The sequence below is a fragment of the Myotis yumanensis genome, unplaced genomic scaffold (genome assembly GCF_028538775.1).
Source record: "Myotis yumanensis isolate MYYU_CA2020_CCGP unplaced genomic scaffold, mMyoYum1.0.hap1 SCAF_7, whole genome shotgun sequence".
NCBI classification, from domain to species: Eukaryota; Metazoa; Chordata; class Mammalia; order Chiroptera; family Vespertilionidae; genus Myotis; species Myotis yumanensis.
Genome location: NW_027223758.1, coordinates 68,830,110 through 68,852,754, shown reverse-complemented (window position 1 = coordinate 68,852,754; position 22,645 = coordinate 68,830,110). Strand labels below are relative to the sequence as shown.

Below are 22,645 nucleotides of genomic sequence, written 5' to 3'. Positions count from 1 at the left end.
GTCCTCAGCAAGAGGCCAGTGACAAGGGAGGCACCTGCGCTCAATTGAAGCCCCCTGCTTTGTCCCACAGTGGCTCCTTTACCGCTATAGCTGCATTGATGACTCTGCCTTTGAGAAGTTCCTGCCCCGAGTCTGGTGTCTGCTCCGACGGTACCAGGTATAGGTCTGGGGTAGCAGGGGAGGGCTCCTCTGGACGGGGAGACTGAGCGCCAGATGCTGACTGTGGCCACTCTGCAGATGATGTTTGGCGTGGGCCTCTACGAGGGGACAGGCCTGCAGGGATCGCTGCCAGTGCACGTCTTCGAGGCCCTCCACCGACTCTTCAGTGTCAGCTTTGAGTGTTTTGCCTCACCCCTCAACTGCTACTTCCGCCAGTACTGCTCTGCCTTCCCCGACACAGATGGCTATTTTGGCTCCCGCGGGTGAGAGCCAGGGACTACTGGGCCCCTCCTGCCCAGGCCTGGGAAACTGTCAGTCACAGTGCAGATCCCACCTTGGTTAGCTGCTTTCTAAATGCTTTGGAGTCAGGCAGTCTCGGGGTAGTCCCTGCCTTCACCACACCAGATATGTGACCTTGGACATATCCCTGAACCTCTGGGAGCCTATTAACCCCCTACCCCCAACCAAGCCTGTGGGTTTCTTAGCCAATTAGCCCATATTTGGAATACTGGGAGGAAAGAGAAATGGTGATACAGAGCTCAGAAGCCTTACAGACTAATTGGGGGGGTGGGGGTGGGGTGGTGGTGAACACAGGAGATGATGTCTCCAGCAGGAAGACAGGGCCATGCCAGCAATAAGGAAAGCTCAGCAGCTAGGGAATTCCTGGGTGTGGTGCGTGCTCTGGTGGCAGTGGGGTCAGAGCTGGATTTGAGCTCCAGCTCCTCCTCTAATCAGCTTGGTGGACTTGGGTCACCAAACCTGAGCCTCTGTCCTCAGATGTTCGATGGATATGGCCACATCTTGCCCCAGGACAAATTAAGGACGAATGTTGGCCTCTGGCCTCATCAGGGCCATCTCTTCAATGTGGCTGCCTAAGTGTGGGGGCAGCACCTGTTTCTGGCTGAGGGATTGGGACTTAGAATGCTCACCTCTGTCCCCAGGCCCTGCCTGGACTTCTCCCCGCTGAGTGGTTCCTTTGAGGCCAACCCTCCATTCTGCGAGGAGCTCATGGATGCCATGGTCTCTCACTTCGAGGTGGGTATGCTGTTCGGGGGTGGGGGATGGCAAGCAAGATTGCCAGCACCTGGAGGGCAGCCGCTGACATCCACCCCGTGCCACCTCCCACAGAAACTTCTTGAGAGCTCACCGGAGCCCCTGTCCTTCATCGTGTTCATCCCTGAGTGGCGGGAACCCCCAACACCGGCGCTCACCCGCATGGAGCAGAGCCGCTTCAAACGCCACCAGCTGGTCCTGCCCGCCTTTGAGCATGAGTACCGCAGTGGGTCCCAACACGTCTGCAAGAAGTGGGTTTCCAGGGAGGGCTGGGGGAGAAGGCTGGGTTGATTGGGCCAGCAGAGCCCTACCATGAGCTGCTGCCTCTGCCCACAGGGAAGAAATGCACTACAAGGTGGTCCACAACACAGCCGTGCTCTTCCTGCAGAACGACCCTGGCTTTGCCAAGTGGGGGCCAACTGCCGAGAAGCTGCAGGAGCTGAGCACCGCCTACCGGCAGTCAGGCCGAAGCCATGGCTCCAGCTCTTCCTCCTCCTCCTCCTCCTCCTCCTCGGAGGCTAAGGACCGGGACTCAGGCCGAGAGCAGGGCCCTAGCCGCGAGTCCCACCCCACCTAACACATCTTGCGGGGAGGAGGAGCCCCAGGGTGCTAGTATGGACTGGGACTCGGCTCTTGGGCTGCCAATGACATAGGAAGATTATGGCTCTGCCAAGGCTCCCCCTCCCTGCCCCCCTGCCCCAACTTCCCACCTCAAACTCCAAGTCCCCTGTAAATAGGCCCCATACCTCTCCCCACCTTCTGTGCCACCTTGTTTCATTTGTAAAAGTAAATATAGAAACCCTCCAGTAAGAACGAGTGAGGGTTTTGAGGGCAGAGAAAGCTGAGGAATCTGGAGCCTTCTGGGATCACACCTCTGTACGTCCAGGTTCACCTCATGACCCCTGGGCCTTAACACCCCACCCCAGGGCTCCAGGGTCTAACTCCTCACCCTGCTGTCCCCACAACTGGGGCCCTGGTGGCCTCAGCCCGTGCCCAGCAGGTCTGGAGTCCAGAGCCCTGCACCATCTATCTGGTAAGTCCCTAACTCCCAGAACTGAGCCTGTGCTGATCTATGTGGGGAGCTGAGGGCTGGCAGCTATGCCCAGGTAGAAAGTTAGACCCCTGCTGGCCTTGGAACCACCACAGTATTTGGGCAGCCAGGTGTGTTTTACACTCAAGTCAAGGTTCCGGAGGAAACATAGCTCAGAGCCATCACAGGCTGCTCCTCGGGGCCCAGGGGGAGAAGCTGGGGGCCCTCACGGGCTGTGTGGGGCCACTGTACTTACAGAGGCCAGGCTGGACGCACTGCAGATAGGCTGCCTCCACCTCAGTCCCCACTTGTGGCTGTAACAGGCTCCACCTTTCCTTCTCCCCAAGTCCTTGCCTGCTTCAGGCTGTAGCAGCAAGTGGACAAAGTGAGCCAGCTAGGGCTGGACTCTGGTCCCTTTATTGAGAGTAAGGCCAGTGGGTCCATCCAAACAAAAATAAATTTCTTTCCCAAAGCCTGCCTGCAGGCTGGGGCAACCAGCATGTCCTGGCTGGTGCCCATAGCTGCCCCACCCCAACCCCCACAGCACAGGTCTGGCTCCCTTGGAGTGACAGGATGCTGGCTGCTCAGTATCTGGAGATCCTACGTGGAGCAGGGAGGTGAGTCCTGGTGGATTCCCTCCACCCCCAACAGGGCTAGCCCCAATATCCATGGTCTGTGTTGTGCCCCTGGGGCTTAGTCATCGGTCAGGGTGATGACGTCGTACTCGATGCCCTGGTGTTGCAGCTGTTGGATGTGTTCGGGCACTGTCTCCTCTGTGCCAAACAGGCCCTGGGCTTGGGCCATGGCAGCATCAGCCACCGCTGCCAGGGGAGGGGAAAGGATGGTGAGCTGAGGCCCCAGAAGCTAGGCCCGGGCCCCATGGTCTTCAGGGTCCAGCACCATACCTGTGACAGCTGAGTGTGCTGCAGCCTCTAGCTGGGCCTGTGTGACGAGCTGCTGGCTTGGGGACACAGGCACATACTGGATCTGGAGGGGAGAAGCCAATGAGACGTGGCCTTGGAAGAGCTCTACCCATGCCCCAGCTTCACCTGGTTTCCCAAGGGCCCTACCTGGGACTCCTGAAGGAATGGAGCTCCTTGTTCGTACTGGATGTGTGTGATCTGGCCCTCCTGTACCTGGAGAGAGGAAGCCAACCTGGTGATCCTAGAAGGAGGTTGTCCATCCTCCTCACATCCCACTTTCACCCTAGGCCTGGCCTACCTGGATGTGATGACCCTCTGGGACCACAACATATTCCTGAGGGAGCAGATGCTGAACTCCGTCCTGAGAAATGATGTATTGTACCTGAAAGGTGGAGAGGAGGCAGGAGCTAGGGCCCTGCTCATCAGGAGCTCAGTGAGGATGGTACAGCAGGGGGGCCAGGGACACCACTGGCAGTTGTAAACACTCATCCCGGGAAGGGTGGTTTGGAAAGTCTTGCTTCTCCCCAATGTGGGGTCTGGCGAGGGGCACTCACAGCGGAGGTGTTCAGCAGTAGCTCACCTGGTTGTCGGAGGTCACTAGATGCTGTACCGTCTGGCCATCTGCTGTGGTGATCTCTTGTATGTAAGTGGCTTCCTCCTGCCACAGCCAAGCCAGCTCTAGCCTCAGCTCTCCATGTGCCCACCCCTTCCCTTGACCTGCAGGCTGGGCCCCCAGTGCAGGCTCTCACCTGATTGGTCACTGTCTGCTCCTGGGCCACGATGATGTGTTCCTGGCCCAGTGCCTGCTGTAGCTGCTCTGGGCCCAGGACCCCATGACTGGACTGGAGTGCGGCTGGGCAGAGAGGGGAGGATGTTCCACTCAGGGGCTCCCGGGAAGTCTGAAATGCCCTGGCCCCACCATGGCCCAAGGGTACTTTCTAGGGCAGTGGCTCAAGTCCCTGGTCTACCCTGGGTCCCCTGGGGCAGCTCACTGTGCAGTGTGGCCAGTGTCTCGTCATCACTGTTCAGGATGATGGTCTGGGTGGGGGTCCCAGCTGGGGCCCGGGCAGTAGGGGTCCCTGCCTTTCTCCCATCAGGACTATGTAGCCGCTGGATGTGGAACTTGAGGTGCCCGTTCCGGTTAAAACTGCAGGGGAAGGACGAAGGCTCAGGGGTGGCCCTACCATGCATGCCCAGCAGCCCCAGCCTATCTCTACCCAGCCTCACCGCTGCCCGCAGAGGTGGCATGAAAAAGGCTTCTCGTTGGTGTGGGTCAGCATGTGCCGCCGCAGGTCCTTCTTGTTTTTGGAGGCAAAGCTGCACTGGCTGCACTGGTGGGGCCGCAGGCTTGAGTGCTGCACCATGTGGGCCTGCGGAAGGGGCAGAGTAGGGGGCATCAGCTGGGTCCAGACAGAGCTTCCACAGATAGCGGTCAGGGAACCTATCCTCTGAGGTGGATCTGGGAGGAACTGGATAAAGAGTACAAACCAGACTGAGATTTGGTGCTGTGTACCTGGGGAAAGCCAGAGGCTCTGTCATTAGGTCACTGTGAAAATCCTGTCCCTGCTCTCAGACTCAGCTTACCCCTAGTGTACAGGTACGGACGAAGGGACCTCTGACCACTTCTCCCAGCCCTGACATTCTAGGGCCCTGGGCCCTGCTCCCTCACTGAGGTAGTGTGAGGCTTCAGTGTATGGTTGGATCTGAAAACGAAATCCTTGGGTGAAGGGATTTCTGGGAGGGAGGCCCCCAAACTGGATCATGAACCTGCCCCAGAATGTCCCCTGAACTCCACCCTCCATATTCTAAATGACTCGAATTTCCCTAAGCATGACGCATGGGGGCACACCTCCTCCATGACATCTCCTAGCATCCCAAGTCCCCAGGACACGTGCATCGTTCACTCTGGGGACACTGTCAGGCATTAGTCATGTCTGGTCTTCCCCCAGACTGAGCAGCCTGAGAAACTTGCTGAGTCATCTCTGACTAGAGAGGGCTGGCTCGGAGGGGTGCTCAGTCAAGGTTTGTGACAACAGAGGCATAGGGAGCAGCACCTACCCGGACCTCAGGCCATTGGCGGGCGCTGAAAGGGCAGTCTGGGCACTTGAAGGCACTCGGCCCAGCATGGGCCCGTTTGTGACTCTCCATCTCAGCTCGGCCATAGAAGGCCTCGGCACAGATCTTGCAGGAAAACTTCTTTGACGCTGCAGATGGTGGGGAAGGGGGCACTACCAGGCCCAGGGCTTTACTAGTTGCAGGAGGTGGGGAGGCAGAGCCCTGGGGGTCTTCTACCGGGTGGGTTCTGGCTGGAGATGAGGGCTCAGGGCCGTCTCTGGGTGGACCCCCACACTGCAGCAGAGGCCACTTGGCTCCAGAGGCCAGAGCATCAGAACTTGGGAAGGAGATGGAGCCATCTGCAGTCAGCTGTGGAGACGGGAACATGAGGCACCGAGGGAGGGAGAGATGGGAAAGGAAATGGGGCGTGGTGAACTACACAGCCTCACCTCGATGTGATGCAGTTGGGTCCCATCGGCTGCCATGATGTAGTGGGTGCCAGCTTCTTTCAGGGTGTCACTCACAACCACAGCCTGGGCTGCCTCCCCTGGGGGCTCCTCACTGTAGGCAGAGAGGAGGGGAGCGGTGAGTCAGGGTACTAGGAGGGGATGGAGGGCCCCAACAAAGTCATCAACCAAGGGGTGATTGCACCACAGATGGACCTCTGGATTAAATCCTGGCTCCGCCCTTTGCCAGCCGAATCTCTACTGTCTCTTCTGTCATTTGTGCCGTGTGCAGAGTACTGTCTTGCTCACCACTGGTAATCCTGCCCCTTGATGGGCATGGTGGGGAGGGGGGGGTGGATGGCCTGAGGGTTCCAGCCTAAATCTGGTCCAGTTGGAGTGGCGGGGCTGACAGGGACCCACAGCCCAAGAGTAGAGGGCAGATGCTGAGACAACTGCCCAGGTGCAGGCCTAGCTATCCAGACTCCCATCCCAACTACACAGTTTGGTGCTTGGATCCAGGGCTTCCTCAGATTGCCCAGGGGTTTGGTCAACATATGAAATATAAACGTTTCTGCCCCCAATTCGCTCAATGTGGAGGAAGCCAAGAGCAGATGCCAGGCCTCCAATGCCAGCAAGGGGCCTGAGTTCATTCCAAAGGTCAGAACTGGAAAATACCTTCAGGAATCGTTCAGAACAAAGAGCACAAGGACTTTGGAACCAAAGGGAGCAGGGCTAAAATCCTCACTTATGTGGCTGACCTCAGGAGAGTTAAACCTCCTTAGCCTGTTTCCTCATTGTAAAACGAGGGAAATGTGGATCTCACAGGAATGGTGTATAGGTGAGTTCACAAATTTCAAGTGCCTGGAACATCTAAGGAGCCAAAAGATCACTTCTGACCTCCTGAGAAAGATAAGACTCCCCTATGGTCCAATCACTTTATGTATGCACTAGAGGCCCAGTGCACGAATTTGTGCATGGGTGGGGTCCAGCCGATGATTGGGGCGGATTGGGCCGGGTGATAGTGGGAGGTTGGCCGGCCGGCCCACCCACCCTGATCAGTGCCCAAGCAAGGCTGGGCTGGCCGGGGGGAGGGGCCATGGGCAATTGGCCAACGGGCCCTGCCCCTGATTGGGGTGGGGCAGCCAATTAGGGGCAGGGCAGGCCATGGGGAGGGGCTATGGGCTGGCTGGCCTCACCCCCAATTGGTGTGGCAGGCTGATCAGGACGGGGCTGGCCTGGGGGTGGGGGCACAGGCTGATAGGGGTGGTGGGGGCTGATCAAGGGCCAGCAGCTGGCGGGGGAGGGTGGGGGGGGCCGTGGGTGGTTGGTTGGCCAGCCCCAACCCCAATTGGTGGTGGTGGTGGGGTGATCAGGGGTGGGGCCAGCTGGAGTGAGGGGCCGCAGGCGATTGGCTGGCCGTCCCTGCCCCTGATCAGGGTAGGGGTCTCATCAGGGGCGGGGCTGGCCAGGGGGAGGGGCCGCAGGCGATTGGCTGCCAGCCCCACCCATGATCAGGCCGGTATGCTGGCCACAGTGGGCATCATGGTGACCGGTGGTCATAGCAACCGGTTGTTCTGGTCGTTACAGCATTCTGACCACTGGCTTTTTATATATACAGATTAGGATTTTTACCTCCTGCCAACTAGGCGTGAATGGACAGGGACCTCTTGACTCCCCGTAGCATGACTACAACTGGCTGAAGGGGACCTTGCAGGTGGCAGGCCTTACCTGTAGGGTGTGCCAGGAGCTGATGTCCCCTCTTCCATAGGGGGTGCTGTGATGACACTGTACCCAGCCCCACCGAACGGACTGGGTGCCAGGGTGATCTGCTGTAGGTCAGAGGGGCCTAGCTGGCTCTCGGCAGCTACACCACCCCCCGGCTCTGCGACGTGGAGGGTTACCACTTGTGGAGCTGCACTTGCTGAGGAGGGCTGCCCACCAGGGGATGCTAACCGTGCTTCCGCATCCTCTGACTTCACCACAGCCACCTGCAACGGCACAATGCATTCTGAGCAGGTAAGCTAGTGTTCAAGGCTCTTTTCTATCTCAAAGCTCACCCAGGCTCTGGGCAGACCCAGTGCTGCTAGTACTCATTTGCACAACCCCAACTTTGTGTTCCTACCGAAACACAGTCTGCCTTTCCAGATCCCACCCAGCTATTGGAATTACACTTAAGAAGAACAGGGTAGAGCAATACTGCCCCCCAGGGGCATTGGGCAATGTCTGGAGACATTTTTTGGTTGTCACAATTGGGGGCAGGCGGGGTGCAACAGGAATCCAGCAGGTAGAGGGCAGGGATGCTGCTAAACATCCCAGGATGCTCAGGATGGCCCTGCAACAAAGAATCATCTGGCCCAAAGTGCCAAGGTTGAGAAATCTTGGGGTAGAGGGACAAGTGGCAAACCACTCTAAGAAAAAAAAATGAAGTCAGAGTGCGATCTTAGATCTCACTCCAAAGTCTGCTTCAAATGGATTAAAGACTAAATATAATAATAAAACTCTAAATATGTGAAGAAAAAATGTGGATAATTTTATAATCCTGGGGTAGGGAGATTTGTCTAATTATGAAAGAAATATGCTACAAGCTACAATAAAACAAATCATAAAATGAAATCAGGAAACAAAGAAATTGGAGTGTGTGTGATTGGGATTTAACAATTCATATGAGAGATAAAAGGTGGACTTCTTTTACATACAGAGCTCTTGCAAAGCGATAATAAAAAAGACTAACAACTTAATTTAAAAATTGATACAGGACACCCACATGTAAGTCAGAGAAGAAATAAAATGGTCTATGAACATACAGAAGTTCAATCTCATTTATGATTGCAAAATTATAAATTATGACCATGAAGTATAATTCTATTACATTGAAGAAATTTATAAAGCCTGATGATGCCCAGTGTTGGCAGGAGCGTAGAGAAACATGCTCTAGGGGTGGTCATATAAGTTGGCATATCTTTTTGTGAGGCTTTATACCTTCAGACCCACCAATTCTACTTCTAGGAGGTTTTTTGTTGTTGTTTTTTTAAATAAAAGGTTATGAGTACATGAAAATGTATGTGCACTAAAGCACTGCCTTGAGTTAATGAAAAACTGTAAACAACCCAACCAATAAAGGAATGACGAGGTAAATGTTAGGACACCTGTCTGATGGGAGGATGTGGAGATGTTGAGAAGACCTGTATGTGCCTGTCAGGCTGAGCCCCCCACACTGCCGAGTGAAGAAAACAGGCTGTTGATGAGATGACCAGTGTGATCCCATTTTTTAAGGAACAAAAAGTCTGTTAGTGTGCACATGGACAAAACTGGAGAAATGCTTATTAACCTGCTAACAGTGGGAAGGGAGGAATGTTAAAAACTTTCACCTTATTGTAGAACATAATGTTCATTTTGTTTTTTTACAGCATATAGTTTTGTAATTTAAAAAATGGATTATACTGGCACGAGAAGAGCAGACAGGCGAGTGTGTGTGGGAATCTAGAGAATGATAAAGGGGACATTTCCAACCACTGGGGAAAATTATTTGATATACTGCACTGGACAACTTTTGGAAAAAATATTAAGTTAGTTCCCGACCTTTCTGCATACACCAAAAATGAAATAGAGTGAAGATTTAAGTGAAAAAATGAAACCCTAAGAAAGTCCAAATGAATTTTATATAGTCTTGGGGTGAAGGAGGCCTTTCTAGGGATGAATACTAAAGGCAAATACGATTAAAGACTGATACACTTAACTATATAAAAATGTAAAACTTCTCTACACCCCCAAATGCCTCAAGCTAAATCCTACACCAGGCTCCCTCCTCCATGGAGTTTTGTCTGTCTCCCAGCCCCTAGCAGCATGTTATTGCTCCAAGTTATTGAAGTTTATCATCTCAAATACATACTCTACATCTTTTCAAGAGGCTGGGAGACGGAGGCACACAAACTTCTCCCTGCCTTGTAGAAGTGCGAGGAGGTGCAGAGGGAGAGGAGATGGGGGAAAGGGGATCCTGAGCAGCTGGATGAAAGAGGAAGGAGATGACGAACTCAGGGGAGAGTGTGGGCTTGAGGTGCATGGACAAGACAGAGGTCTGAGATGGAGACAGCCCCAGAGTCCTCAGGCTGTAGGAGGTGTCATGAATGAGGGCACTCGGTTAGGAGGGAGGCTAGTTCAGACTCACAGGCACAACAGGGTGGCCACAGAGCTAGGAGAACAGGACCACAGAAGGCATGGGAAGCAGTGAACACGGCTCAGTATTGCAGAGGTTGCTCGTGACTCTGGAGAATGGAGTGGGAGATCCTCTGACCTCCCTGCCCTCCTGAAGCCTCCTTGGCATAGCTGCTGCTCCTCCTGTGCACGTGCCCGCTGGGTGTCACCCACTAACTGGGAGCTCCCTTTGGGTGCGGCATGTCTGCTTCATCACTCTCCTCTCCTCCCCATGTCTAGTGAAGAGGAGGTCCCCAGGTGGCTCACCTGCAGGGCGGCACCCCCCAGCTCCCGCTGAGCACTCATGTTTAGCAGCAGATCCAAAGCTGTCTGTGTGGCCATGGCAGTTGACTCCTCAGCTCCTGGGTTGGTAGGACCTGAGACTTAGAAAAGGCTGGAAAACTGGCACCAACACCCTCCCCCATCTTCTAGCATGAGCCCTGCCCATGCCCAGTACCCAGGCTCCCACCCTTCCTCAGAGCTCACCTTGCTGGTAGATGATGGTGGCGCCACCCAGGGTGTCAGAACAGAGCAGTGGGGGGGTCTCAGGTGACTGGAAAGGGGCTACCTCTGGGGGAACCTGCAGGGTGGGGATATGGCCAATCCTGAGAGAGAGCAGCTCAGATTCCAGTGCCATGTACCGAGCACCTCCTTTGTATTGAGCATTTTATATATGTTGGCTTGTTTCATCTTCACAACCACTTTTAAATTAACAGCTCAATGTTATAGATGAACTGACTGAGGCTCAGAGAAGTGAAATATCTGGCTTATGATCTCACAGCTAGTGAGTAGCAGAATTGGGACTTGAACACAAGACTGACTCCAGAGCCTGTGTTCTATCAGCACATTGTGATGGTCCATCTTTGGGTGGGGGAGTGAAGAGGCTACATTCTCAGCTACAGGACTATTTCTTAGCCTCTCTTGCCGTTAGGTAAAGTGTGGTCACATGGCTGAACAGGAGTTTCTGGTAAAGTCCACAAGGAAGACACGTGGATAGATGGCAGACATCCTTTTTGCCCTTCCCCGATCCTTTCCTCTGCTTCTTGCCTAGGATGTGGCTAGGAAGGCTGGAGCTCCTACAGCTTTAATGAAGCATGAGGCAACCACAAAGATGGAAGGGGTTTTCCTAATAGAGAGCTTGGTCCCTGATGGCAGACCATGGAGACGCCACACCAGCCCTGATCTTTGGACTTCCTTTATACGAGAAAATAAACTATCACCACAATTGAGCTGCTGCTATTTTCCCTCTCTATTACTAGCACTGGAAAGCCACCCCTACTCTGAGCTTAGGGTTGGCATGTCTACGCCTCAGCTGCCCTTTATCACAATCCAGAGAAGCAGGGATCACTTTGTTGTGCCCACTGTGCAAATGAGGATGCTGGGAGAGGTGACATCACACTGTCATCCTGGTGAAGGCCCCAAGCCCTTTCTGTCTGCTGTCTGCTTGGCTGAGCTTACCTCGCGAGGTCCTGGGGGGCTAGGGGTTGGTCCAGGGGCTACACTGTGCTGCTGCTTCAGCTCCTCAATCTGCTGCAGAGAGAAGAATGGGCGACGGCGGGAGGGGGGCTCCTCCGGGTGGCGCCGCCCCCACTCCTCGAAGCTGCTTGCATGCCGGCACCGTACGTGCAGGCGCAGATTCTTCTTGTGCCGTGTGCTGAAGTGGCAGTACTCACAAGCAAAGGGCTTGGCCCCTGTAGGCACATGTGGGGGATGCTTATGCCTACCCACCCCCTTACCCATCCTCCCAGAGAAACCTTCACCACCCCAAGGACCTCTCCAACTCCCGGATTCCTTCCTGAGCTCAGACAAACACATGCGCTTTCCATGGTGGTGAGCCAGGACAGAAACAAACCTGGTTCGCCCTCTGCACTCAAGCCTTCCTGCCAGTGCCTACTTTCAAGGTCATATGATCACACACTCCTCTTGTGTATCACCAGCTCCCAGGTAGACAGAAATCTGGTGAAGGAGCCCCTGACTTCCTTTCTCTAATCTTCCCTAGGGTGCCTGCCAGAGGGCTGGGAACCAAGGAGAATAAAAACTAACTGTTGTACACCTTCCACGGGGCAAGCATGGACTGACGCTGTTTCTGCTGTTTCATGTCCTGAGGGCAGGGCCTCTCTAAGACCCGTTTCTAGCCCAGCGCCCAGCACAGACAGGGCTCAGGGAACAAGTGGAACTCACTTTTATAACCACCAAGCGGTAGTTCTATTCCCCCATTTCACAGCTAAGAAAGGCTCAGAGAGGGAAAGTGACGGCCCAGGGCAACCCTGAGAGCAGTGAGCTGAGCTGGAACTGGAGCTGAGGTTAGAATGGCCCCCGCAAAGGGGATTCCCTTTACAATGGAGGGGTTCCAGCTGCTCATGTGGCTGCAGGGGAGGAGGAAGAGGTCTGACTGAGGACCAGGGCAAGGTGAGGGCTGACAGGGAGGGGTGACTGGCCTGACCTGTGTGCTTGACGGCCACGTGAGATAGCAGGAAGTCCTCGCGGAAGGTGCGATAGGGGCAAAAGCTGCATTTGAAGGGCTTGTCGCTGACATGGGACAGTTGGTGGTTCAGCAGCGCCTTCTTGTCCTCACAAACAAACTCGCAGAACTCACACTTGAATCTGGGGGTGGTCAGAGGGAGGGCAGCTCAGCAGTGGGGTGGAGGTGGGGGTTGCTCCAGCCCCAGAGGCCTCCCAAGGGACATACCTGCGGTTGGCGACAGCTTGGATATGTGTGAGAAGGTGCATCTTGAAGGTGTAGCGCTTCTTAAAGGACTTTCCACACTGTAAGGGATGGGCTGAGTTGGGTGATGGATCACCCAGGAAGGCCTCCTGCCCCCACCCCTGCCCAGCCCGTGGCCCCACCTACCTTGTCACACATGTGGGGCTTCTCAGTGCTGTGTGTCTTCATGTGCTGTGTGAGTCTCTTCTGCATGGGGTAGACACGGCCACACACGGGGCAGGGGAAGGAGCTCAGCTTCGGGGTCTGAGGAGGGACAAGAAGGAGCCAGATGGTGAGATCTGGCTTCTTGGCCCCGTCCCCACAGCAGCTCTGTAGCAGGCTCCCTTCCCAGGCTAGGGCCCCAGACTTACGGGATCTGGCCTCTTCTTCCTGGAGAAGAAAGCACAGGAGTTAGACCATTGCTTCTCCAAGCCCACCCAATACGCCTAGACCCAGTCTCAGCCCTGAGTGTCCCGACTATCCACCCAAGACCCTTTCTTTTAGTTTGCTGGGGGAAATGCTGAGGGTACTGTAAATAAGGTCTGCACTTCACTACATTTGGGAATGGTGTATTCTTCCTCTGTCACAAAATACATTTGCATTTTAAAGTTCTGAGAAGTCCCACAGGAAAGAATGCTATTGTACTAGTCGGTTGACCTGGTGTCCCCAACCTTATTTGGACAGAACTCCCCTTCCTTTTTATTGTCTTAAGAAAATCTGTAAGCACCTTGGAGAGCTGGCTTTCCCACACACATGGTTTCAGATCTGAGGACCTGTAAGAACTTTTACAACATAATATGTGGCCCCACAGTTGGATTTTTGCATCACAGCCCCACTTGCTGACCAGTCAGCTGACTGTTGAAAAATCCAGTTGCCATGACTGATCAAAAAATGAATGATGTAAGATGGGGAAACTGTTGATTTGACACATTTATATATATCAATATGAAAAAACAAAACCAATAATCTAAGTTTATAATTTTGTTTCACTAGCAACCCTTCTCCTTTTATTTTACTTTCTAAATTATTTTTAAATATATTTTTATTAATTTTAGAGAGGAAGGAAGAGGGAGAGAGAGATAGAAACATCAATGATGAGACTCATAGATTGGCTGCCCCTTGCATGTCCCCTATTGGGGATTGATCCCGCAACCCTAGCATGTGCCCTTGACCAGACTGGAACCCAGGACCTTTCAGTCCGCAGGCCGACACTCTATCTGCTGAGCTAAACAGGTTAGGGCAACCCTTCTCCTTTAAAGAACCCTGCAAGTCTTTGGTTCATACTGAGGACTGTGTTCTCTGATTTGCAAATCATACACAATAAAAGTATCTCTTCATTAATTTTTGGAATTTTTGTTAACAGATCCACCTAGTGAATCCCTGTATCCAACCTCTGCTCACGGGTCCTCCTTCCTGTGAAGCTAACTTCCTGAAGCTGCAGACCTAATTTTAATTCAGCGAGCCATCACTAGGCTCCTAAGGTTTTTTGTTTCGCCATGTACTTGTCCTAAGTCTGCTCTCTCAGTACCATGAAAGGTGAGTGTTGACCAGGAGTCTGAAAATCTTTAGATCCCCTCAATAATGTCTGTCTCCATTTTATAGAAGGGAAATTAAAGCTTGTAGCAGGGAAGAGACTAAATAAGGAACCTCAAGGCCCTGCTCCTGCTCTGTCTGAGAAAAGTGATCAGGGATAAATCGCCTTGCCTTCCCAATGTGCTGTGAATGGGCCTGGCCCTGAGCTGGTACTAACTGGAACCACTATTATTCTGAGCTCCCACTTCCCCACCCTGTCCCCATTCCACCCACATCCACTGACCGGTCCCGGCTGTGCACGGCTGCATGCCGGATGACGTCTTTCCTGTAGACACTGGTGTAGCTGCATTCATCACACTTGTAGGGCTTACTGCCTACATGGTTGAACATGTGCTCCTGGGAGAGAGGCATAGGGATAGTGGATTGGGGCTCAGATTCCCCTCCTGCCACACCTCACCTGTGCCCACAGCTCTAGAATTGCTGTGGGAGCAGGCTCGAAGAAAGAGGGAGTGCTGCCAGCGCTGGGGCCTATGAGGGCTGGGGACCCACCCCAACAAGCAGACCTGCTCTGCACCAGGCCCTGTTCTGCTGACCACTTGATAGAGGAGGAAACAGGCTCAGACAGAAGTGACTTGCTGAGGTCCCACAGTGACCTTGTGAACTTGAAGTTGAACACAGGCAGCACAACTCCACAGCCTATGCCCTCCCCACTGCAAGATGGGGTAGCCACCCCTGCCCCCACCATTGGGTTTCCAGAGAAAACTTCCAGGTCAAAGGTCCCTGTCTGAGGAAGCGCTGTGTGCAGAAAGCACAGGGGCTCTGGCTATTTTTCCTTGAGGACCCCCCACCCCCAATGATGGCCAACTTGCTGCCTCACTTTGGTCCAGCCAAGCTGTGGTTCCTTGGTCAGTAAAATGGGACTGTTGACACCTACCAGGGACCTCCTCGGGCTGCCCCAAGATGAAATGAGTGGCCTGCAAGGCCTGGGCCCCTCTCATGAGACACATTACTGCCATCTGCTGGAAAACTTCCTAACACACTGAATTAGATAAAACCAACTTTACTGCCACCTGCTGGCAATGGTGGTAAACAAGCAAATCTATGAAGTCCACTACACAAACAGCACACCTGAAGATGCCATGCTGCTGGGCAGTGTGTGATCTGCAAAACCGCCCGTGGCAGCCCAGACACGTGCCCAGCAGGAGAGGGTGCCTGGGAAGGCCCTCTACCTCCACTCCCTCTTGCCTTCTCTCATCCAGCTTCCCTTCCTCCCGTGCCCTGTGCCTTCCCCTTCCCCTTCCAGCTGCAGCGCACCTTGAGCGAGGACCAGCGGCGTGAGCGATAGCTGCACTGAAGGCACTTGAAGAGCTGGGGGTCTCCGGCCTCGTGGGAGTTTACATGAAAGCGCAGGTCCTCATGGGACAGGAAGCGGGAGCCGCAGATGCGGCACAGGAAGGGCCTCAGAAGCGGCTTGGGTGACTTGTAATAATACCTGCCAGGAGGGTGTTGAGGAGAGGTCTGGCTGGGCTGGGGCTGTCTGGCTGCGTCCCTGACCCCCATCTCTGTTCCCCTTACTTGCGGTATTTCTTGCCTAGGAAGCGCCGGGAGGGTCGGCCACGTCGGCGGGGTGGGGTGTCGGGCTCCTCCTGGCAGGTGGGTGCTGCGTTCTCTGCGTCCGACTGGCTCACACTGGGCTCCACAGGAACCCTATCGGCCTTGCCCACGGCCACCAGGTGTCCTGGGCCTGAGGAGCTGGGTACCTCGGGGTCCTGTGGCTCTGGAGGGCTCTGTCCACTCTGGGAACTCACTAGAGGCTCTCCTTCCATACCTGCCAGACATGCCAGATCACAGATCAGCAACAACACACCAGGACAGAGGTGGACAGGTGTGACACAGGCCAGCCAAATATTTCCCCACACACACGGCCACCATCCACTAATGGGCATGTCAGGTCACAGCACAGACGCAGCCCGCAGGTGGTTAGAGTGCAGCACAGCACGACGTAAGTGTGACCGTCAGGGGCAGCAGTCAGAGACCGGGGGACCTATCAGTCAGGAGACCTGCGTGCTAGGTTCAGCTCTGTCACTGACTTGCTGTGTATCTTTAGGCAAAGCCAGTCCCTCTCTGTGTCTCATTTTCCCCATTTGGCAAATGAAGATGATAATTGCTTATCTAGTGACCTCATGAGAACATTCTAGTCTGGGAAGCAACAGCAGCACTTTAACATTGGTTTCTCTAGGGTGGCTGGAGGGCAGACAGGAGTATTATATATTCAAACACATCAACAATATCTCAATACAATGTTTTAAAAATTAAAAATGATACAGACAATGCTGGTAACATTCTGTTTCTTAATTGGGGTGCTAGGTTATACAGGTGTGTTCACTTTGAAAATTCACTGAGTTATGCACTTTAGGTGTGCTTTTCCAAACATATATCTCAGTAAAAAGTTATTTTAAAAAGAGACTAAAAAATAAAACAATTTCCTCCAAACTGCATGTAAAAAGACAGCTACCATGTGCCTTTTTGTGTATACTTATGCCTCAAAGCAATCCTAAGACAGGTGCCGTCACCTGCATTTACAAAAAGGGGATTCGAGAGGCGAAGTAACATGCTACAGGTCACACAGCCAGTAAATGGCAGAGCTGGCATGAATGCCCATGAGGTGCCCCAGGCTGTGATGCTCTAAGCTTGTGCTCCTTGGACAGTCTCAGGCCTCAACTTTGTTGTTATTTCAATAATAATACTTAAAACTTATCTTATTAGTTCAGCTATAAAGCCTCAACCTCCTCCTGCTCTGTGACAACGTACCACCGAACAATCTTTTCATAAAGCTGAGGTACCTTTTAACTCAGGGTTTCTCAAGCCTGGTCTCAGAGGGATTTCCCCTTTATCAGGAGGCCAGCTGGCCACCCTGGTTTGAGCCATGCTGCTCTGCACAGTACACTGTCCCCAGGACTCCATAGAGGCAAGCAGGAAAGGAGGTCACCCCTCAGCCTCACCCTCAAGGCCCCTTCCACGACCAAGTCTCACCCTCTGGGAGGTCTGAGGGCTCCAGGCAAGGCAGCTTCCGGGGCCGGCCAGGCCTCCTTCGGGGTCTCAGTGTGCTGGGAGTGGGGCGCTGGGGCCGCAGCTGTCGGCCGCGGGGCTCATCCTCTGCTGGATTGTAGTCACTATCCTCTGTGGGGACAGTGAGAGAAGGTGGGCATCATGCTGGACCCACCCTTTCAGCTCTGATCCCTTGCCCTGCTCCCCCGGAAAGAGGCCCACGTCCCCATACCTGCCCACTCCTCCTTCATGCCCACCAGTGATGCCTCCTCCAGACAGCCCTCCCCATAGCTGACTGTGCACATCCCTTTCCAGGCTCCTGCAGTCCTTCCTCTGCACCTTTCCTGACACCTACCATTGGCTTATACAGCACTTTGACATGATTTAGAAAAAGGCACCACTTCCTAAAGACACCTTACAGACACTGTTAAGAAATAGTTGAAATAAACATTCGAGTCTATAAACACTATGACTGTGCAAGATACAGTCTATGAAAATGCAGATGCTATTGGCCGAATGTGGCTATCAAGCCCCTGAAATGTGCCTAGCCTAAACTGAGGCATAGTGTAAAATACACACTAGATTCTAAAAATCAGTATATAAAAAAAGAAAGTAAAACAACTAATAATATTTTATAATGATTGCATGTTGAAATAATATTTTAGATATACTGGGTAAATAAAATATAAAATTAAACTTAATTCCACCCTTTTTTACCTAAAATCAATCTATCTATCTATCCATCCATCCATCCATCCATCCATCCATCCCTGGTCAGTGTAGCTCAGCAGTTAGAGTGTCAGCCTCTTTTGATTGCTGGTTGCCTGTTCATGTTCATTCCCCAGCCCATCTCTCTCCCATCGATGTTTCTTCTCCCCCTCTCCCCGCCCCGATTCTCTCTAAAAATCAATAGAAGAAATATCCATCAGGGGAGATTAACCAAAAAATGTCTACAAAAAAGAAAAGTACATATGTGGTTTGCATTCTGTTTCTGTTGGATAAATGTGAACGTGGCCCTCTTAGTTGTGGTTGGTGCTTTTTCAGTGCACAGCCTACACAACTACACACAGAGGTTCTGATCCCAGAACCCAACTCCTCTGTCTTATATGGAAGCACCTGTGGCTGCATCTGTGCCAATTCTATTTTCCTGGCTCCCCATGAGGGCCAGAGGAGCCCAGTATTTGTTGATGGGGGTGGAGGTAGCAGACCTGGGAGCCATGTGGCCTACCCTCTAGGTCATCAATGGCACCGGCATCTACAATGTCATCATCGTCTTCCTCCTCTGGTGCCTCTTCCTCTTGGGTCTTGGTCGAGGTACCCCACTTCCGTGGACGTCCCTTCTTACCAGCTGCTGCTGCTGCTGCTGCTGCTTGGGGGTGGAGGGGAGGTAAGACAAGCTTCCATGTCTGCCTCTCGGCACCCTATCCCCACCTATGCAGTCCCAGCCAGTTAGGCTGCTATCAACGTACCTGGACGGAAGTGCCGCTCCCGCATATGGCGTAATAGTGTGGCCTTAGTGCTACTCCGGTACTGGCACATCTTGCACTTGAACTGCTGTACTACCACCACCTCCATCATGGCCTCCAGGCTTTGTAGATCTGGCTCCTCGGTGCCAGAGGCTGGGGGAGGCTGTGCTGGGGAGCTGGGTGAACCCCGTGCCTCCTCAGATGGCTCCAGGCATGTGGATGTGGATGTGGGGCCATCGGCCAGGGCCTCAATGGCTGCCAGGCTGTGGACTAGGGTGGAACTGGACATTGGCGATGCTATGGAGGCACCTGGGGGTTGGTGAGGGAATCAGAGGGAAGGGAAATGGAGGGGCAGGCTGGCCATGAGCTACAGCTGTCCCTCTCAGGCAGGCCCAGGGATCCTAGAACCCAACTCCCTACAAGAGTAACAATGGGGAAACTGAGGCCAAGAGCAGTGGCTAAACTGGCCAGATCACACAGTGAGTTTGTGGCTAAGCCTTCCTCTCCTAGTCCAGCCCACTGCAGGGCTTCCTGGGTCTGGAGCCTGGCGTCTTACCATCATCTGGTCCCTGCAGGATCAGGTACTGTGTGGTCTCGGCCCCACCATCCTCAGCACTGGTTACAGTTATGCAGCCTAGAGAGAGATGTGGGGAGGGAATTCCCAGCTGACAATGACAATTGTCATTGCCCAATTCATTCTGGCTCACCTGGGTGACCGCAAACCAGCTGCATCATCCCTCTGAGCCTCAGATGCCTACCCCCTCCCCATCCACCCAGGGCAGGACTATTGGAAAGCCTGGTTTGTATGCCATGATGACCTACAGTCATACAGATGCCATGGCTATCCCAGCTGCCCCACCTTTGACCACTAAACCTGGAGTCCCCCTCCTTCCTCTCTGAACCTCCCCAAGGTTAAGGCCCGCTTCCAGTCCCAGTTCCTCAGGGCTGGCTTTCCAGACCATCCCAGGGCTTTTCCTTTACACGCATCGTTAATAGCAGGTACCGCTTGGGAAATCATGAGCTCTGGAATCAGACTGTCTGAGCTCATGGCCCAACAGTTTCTAGTGACTGTGGGTAAATTATTTTACATCCTCTGTTCCTCAGATTTCTCATCTATACTGCAAGGATCATAATAGCACCTACGTTTTGGGGTTCCTGGGAAGATGAATGAGCTACTGAATATCAAGTGTTTAGAACAGACCTCAGTATAAAGTTAGGTGTTACTGTTTCTGTATTTAAGGAGCACTTATTACATGCCAGACACTATGCTAAGAACTTTACTGTGCTGCCTTATTAAATCCTCACACCATTTTACTGCTATGAGGCAGGAGTTACTGTTGCCATGTGACACATTCAGAGTAGGAGAGTTATTTTCCCGAGTTTGCACAGCTGGGATAAGCAGAGATGGTTCTTCTGGACTCTGCAGGGAAGCCCCAGGGGGCTGACTCTTGCCACCCTCTCCCTGACTTACTCTGGATGAGGTCTGGCCCAATGGTGGACTCGATTATCTTGTCAAAGGCTGAGCCCAGGTCTGAGGAAGAAGCCGTGCAGTCGGACACCAGCATGTTGGGGTCTGGGAGTGCGCTGGAGTGCACGAGAGTTTGGGGGCCACCTGTCACCCCTGCCACTGGCCCATGGCACACAGAAGATGAATCAGGGAGGTAGCCATGGGGCAGGGGGTCCGTGCTTGAGCTGCTCTCAGATACCTCCTCCTGGGGGATAGGAAACAGGGAAAGAGGGTGTTTAGGAGCCAGAGATGGGGCAGGGCAGGCTGCCACCTGCTAGGTAGAGCTCCTAGGCCCAAGGACATGGTGAGCAGAGTTACCCACACCCTCAGCCCCACTGAGTACTAGTGAGAGAAGCCCTCTGGTTGCAGAGTTCCCCAAGAACAAGTCCCAAGCACCTGGCTCTGGTCAGATGAAGGTCCCCACATACCCCACACAACAGCCAGGCACAGCTATTTCCACTGCACTTCTGAATAAGCTATTCCCACTGCCTGAAAGGCTTCCCAGCATCACACCACAGCTACATCCTACCCAGCTTGCTCCCTGCCATTTAGCTGGTACCTCTGCTTGGAGGCTGACCCTGACCTGAAGGCCAAGTTAGGACCTCTCCGTCTTCAGTGCTGCAGTCGCCTGTGTCCCCACATCACATCACCATTTACTGTGTAGTGTAACACCTCCCAGGCCTGACTGTACCCTCTATAAGGGCTGGGACCACATCTGTCTTGTTCCTGCTGTATCACCAGGATCCAACCCAAGCTGGGCACATGGTGGGCCTATCTCTGCTGAATTAATGAAACCCTGGACCCCAAAGGGGGGCCATTGTTGTGCACCTCTATAATGTGATGTCTTGAAATTGGTCACTGTCTTGCAGATAACAACAACAGTAATGGCTAATACTTGAGTGTTTATCATGTGCTAAGCACTGTTTTAATAGCTTTGCAACTGTTAATTCATTTAATCCCTACAAAAACCCTATTGAGGTAGGTATATTCATCATTCCCACTTTCCAGGTGAGAAAACTGAGATCAAGAAATTGGGCAGCTTGCTGAAGATCACACTAGGGAGGGGGCTGGGGAAGTGGCCGAGCCGGGAGGAAATGGTCTTACAAAGTGTTTCCAAGAGAATGTCTGGCGGGAGCTCAAAACAGAGCACGCTCCGAAGTAGGCATTCCTGCTCCGTTTTACAGACAGGCAGACTGAGGTTCAAAGAGATGCTCCGTAAACAGGAGGCAGAGGCAAGACTTGAACCAGGAGACCCGGCTCCCAAAGAGTGAGGACAGCGGGTCAGACCACAGCCTCTAGTTGAGTCCTGGCTCTGCCAGCACTCGGTGCCCCGATTCCTTTTCTGTACGAAGTGGGAGAGAGTGGTATGTGCTCTACAAGGTCTGAGGTGGAAACGAGCAAACCCACGTTCGGGACTCCCAGTCAACCCAAACCACATGTTCCTTACAAGCCGGCCTCGCCGGCTGCCTCCCCCCGGCTGCCAGGCACTGCGGCCCGGGGCCCCCGCCGCCACCCACGCCGGCCAGCACGGCCCATACCCGAGAGCGGCTGCCGCGGTCCGAGCTCTGCCCCACTTCCGAGTCGTCGGCCTCCGCCGGCCCCGGGGCTGCCGCGGCGTCGCTGCTGTCGGCGGACACGGCTTCCGAGGTGCCCACACCCAAGCCGCTCTCAGAGGGCTCCTCGGGCTGGCCAGGCCCCGGGCCCGCGTCACTACTGCTCTCCACCTCGTTTTCCTCCATGGGCTCGGGGGGCCGCCCGACCAGGGTGCGCAGGGTCCGGGGCCTTCACTCTGAGAGAAGAGGAGACAGGTGGGCCCCGTCACTGCCGCCGGCAACCACGGCCCACCCAGCGGCACCCGTGCGCCCATTGCGCTGACGAACAGACTGAGTCTCCGACCGGGCGGGTCTTTCTCGTGTGTAGAGAGGGAAGCTTCGGGAAAACGGGACCGAGAAGCCTTGCTTCCCAGCCCAGGGCCCTTCCCCACCCCCGGGAGGGTGGTCAATGGCGGTATAACCCTTCTCTCCTCCCCTCCACGATTTTCTCGGCGTGGGTCGCTCTAAGGGTCCCGTCAGGGCTCAGTGGTTCCGCCCTTCGGCATTCCGAGTTCCCCCGGGTGCAGGGTCGGTGGTACAGCCCACAGGCCCCCTTGGTCAGTGGCTCGCTCCCCCTTCCCCTACTTCCTTGCGGAGGGGGCTGACAGCTACGGTCCCGGGGCCTGGCGACTCGGGGCTGTCCCCGGCGCTGCCTGCGCTCCAGGCCCGACGCCATCTTGTGGCGGCGCCGGGTTTCCGCTCAGGCAACTGCGAGAGCGACCAAAGGGCCTGGGACCCCAGGGCCCTGTTCGGACAGCCCCGCCGGCCGGGACCTTGCTGCCGGGTATTCCCGCAGTGTGGGTCCACTTCACGGCAGGATGCAGTGGGGCGACCTGACTCTACCCGACGCTCACCTGACGCTTCCGTGACCGCGTTTCTCTCCGACTCCGGCATCGACGAGGTCGCCATCTTATTTTGCCTGCTGCGGAGGGACCCAT

The 22,645-nt window shown here is 54.1% G+C and overlaps 2 protein-coding genes across 5 annotated transcripts in view; one reads left to right on the top strand and one right to left on the bottom strand.

Annotated features, from left to right (window-relative positions):
- PCIF1 (phosphorylated CTD interacting factor 1) overlaps positions 1-3,819 on the top strand; it is a 9,850-nt gene extending 6,031 nt beyond the window's left edge. The window contains exons 11-15 of one of the 2 annotated variants that reach the window (XM_070420832.1): positions 71-157; positions 238-422; positions 1,101-1,194; positions 1,288-1,463; positions 1,549-3,818. In XM_070420832.1, the coding sequence (XP_070276933.1) occupies positions 71-157; positions 238-422; positions 1,101-1,194; positions 1,288-1,463; positions 1,549-1,789 (783 nt within the window). In that variant the 3' untranslated portion in view covers positions 1,790-3,818. Of the gene's footprint in view, positions 1-70; positions 158-237; positions 423-1,100; positions 1,464-1,548 lie in introns of both variants that reach the window. The other variant, XM_070420831.1, reaches the window with a different exon arrangement.
- ZNF335 (zinc finger protein 335) lies at positions 2,638-22,645 on the bottom strand. Of its 3 annotated transcripts, none has more exons than XM_070420828.1 (28): positions 22,562-22,645; positions 21,654-21,904; positions 20,080-20,320; positions 19,165-19,242; positions 18,612-18,917; positions 18,371-18,511; positions 17,128-17,274; positions 15,670-15,922; positions 15,409-15,586; positions 14,378-14,490; positions 12,933-12,951; positions 12,709-12,825; positions 12,547-12,623; positions 12,301-12,461; positions 11,316-11,548; positions 10,344-10,437; positions 10,125-10,219; positions 7,395-7,654; positions 5,670-5,781; positions 5,224-5,589; positions 4,393-4,535; positions 4,158-4,312; positions 3,915-4,018; positions 3,746-3,823; positions 3,464-3,547; positions 3,313-3,378; positions 3,148-3,229; positions 2,638-3,063 (listed from the first exon to the last, which is right to left on the bottom strand). In XM_070420828.1, exons 2-28 carry the CDS (start codon positions 21,852-21,854, stop codon positions 2,936-2,938), a joined length of 4,032 nt encoding a protein of 1,343 aa, XP_070276929.1. In that variant the 5' UTR covers positions 21,855-21,904; positions 22,562-22,645; the 3' UTR covers positions 2,638-2,935. The 3 variants fall into 3 exon arrangements, with proteins under 3 accessions (XP_070276929.1, XP_070276930.1, XP_070276931.1); XM_070420829.1 differs by having other exon boundaries at positions 18,371-18,508; XM_070420830.1 differs by having other exon boundaries at positions 18,371-18,505.

Excerpts from the sequence above, each read along its gene's own strand:
- ZNF335 (XM_070420828.1), bottom strand. The coding sequence starts at position 21,854 with ATGGAGGAAAACGAGGTGGAGAGCAGTAGTGACGCGGGCCCGGGGCCT. Across the intron at positions 19,243-20,079 it reads TGGGCCAGACCTCATCCAGA|GCTGCATAACTGTAACCAGT; the intron begins GTAAGTCAGGGA and ends ATCTCTCTCTAG. Across the intron at positions 12,624-12,708 it reads AGCCCCACATGTGTGACAAG|TGTGGAAAGTCCTTTAAGAA; the intron begins GTAGGTGGGGCC and ends CATCCCTTACAG.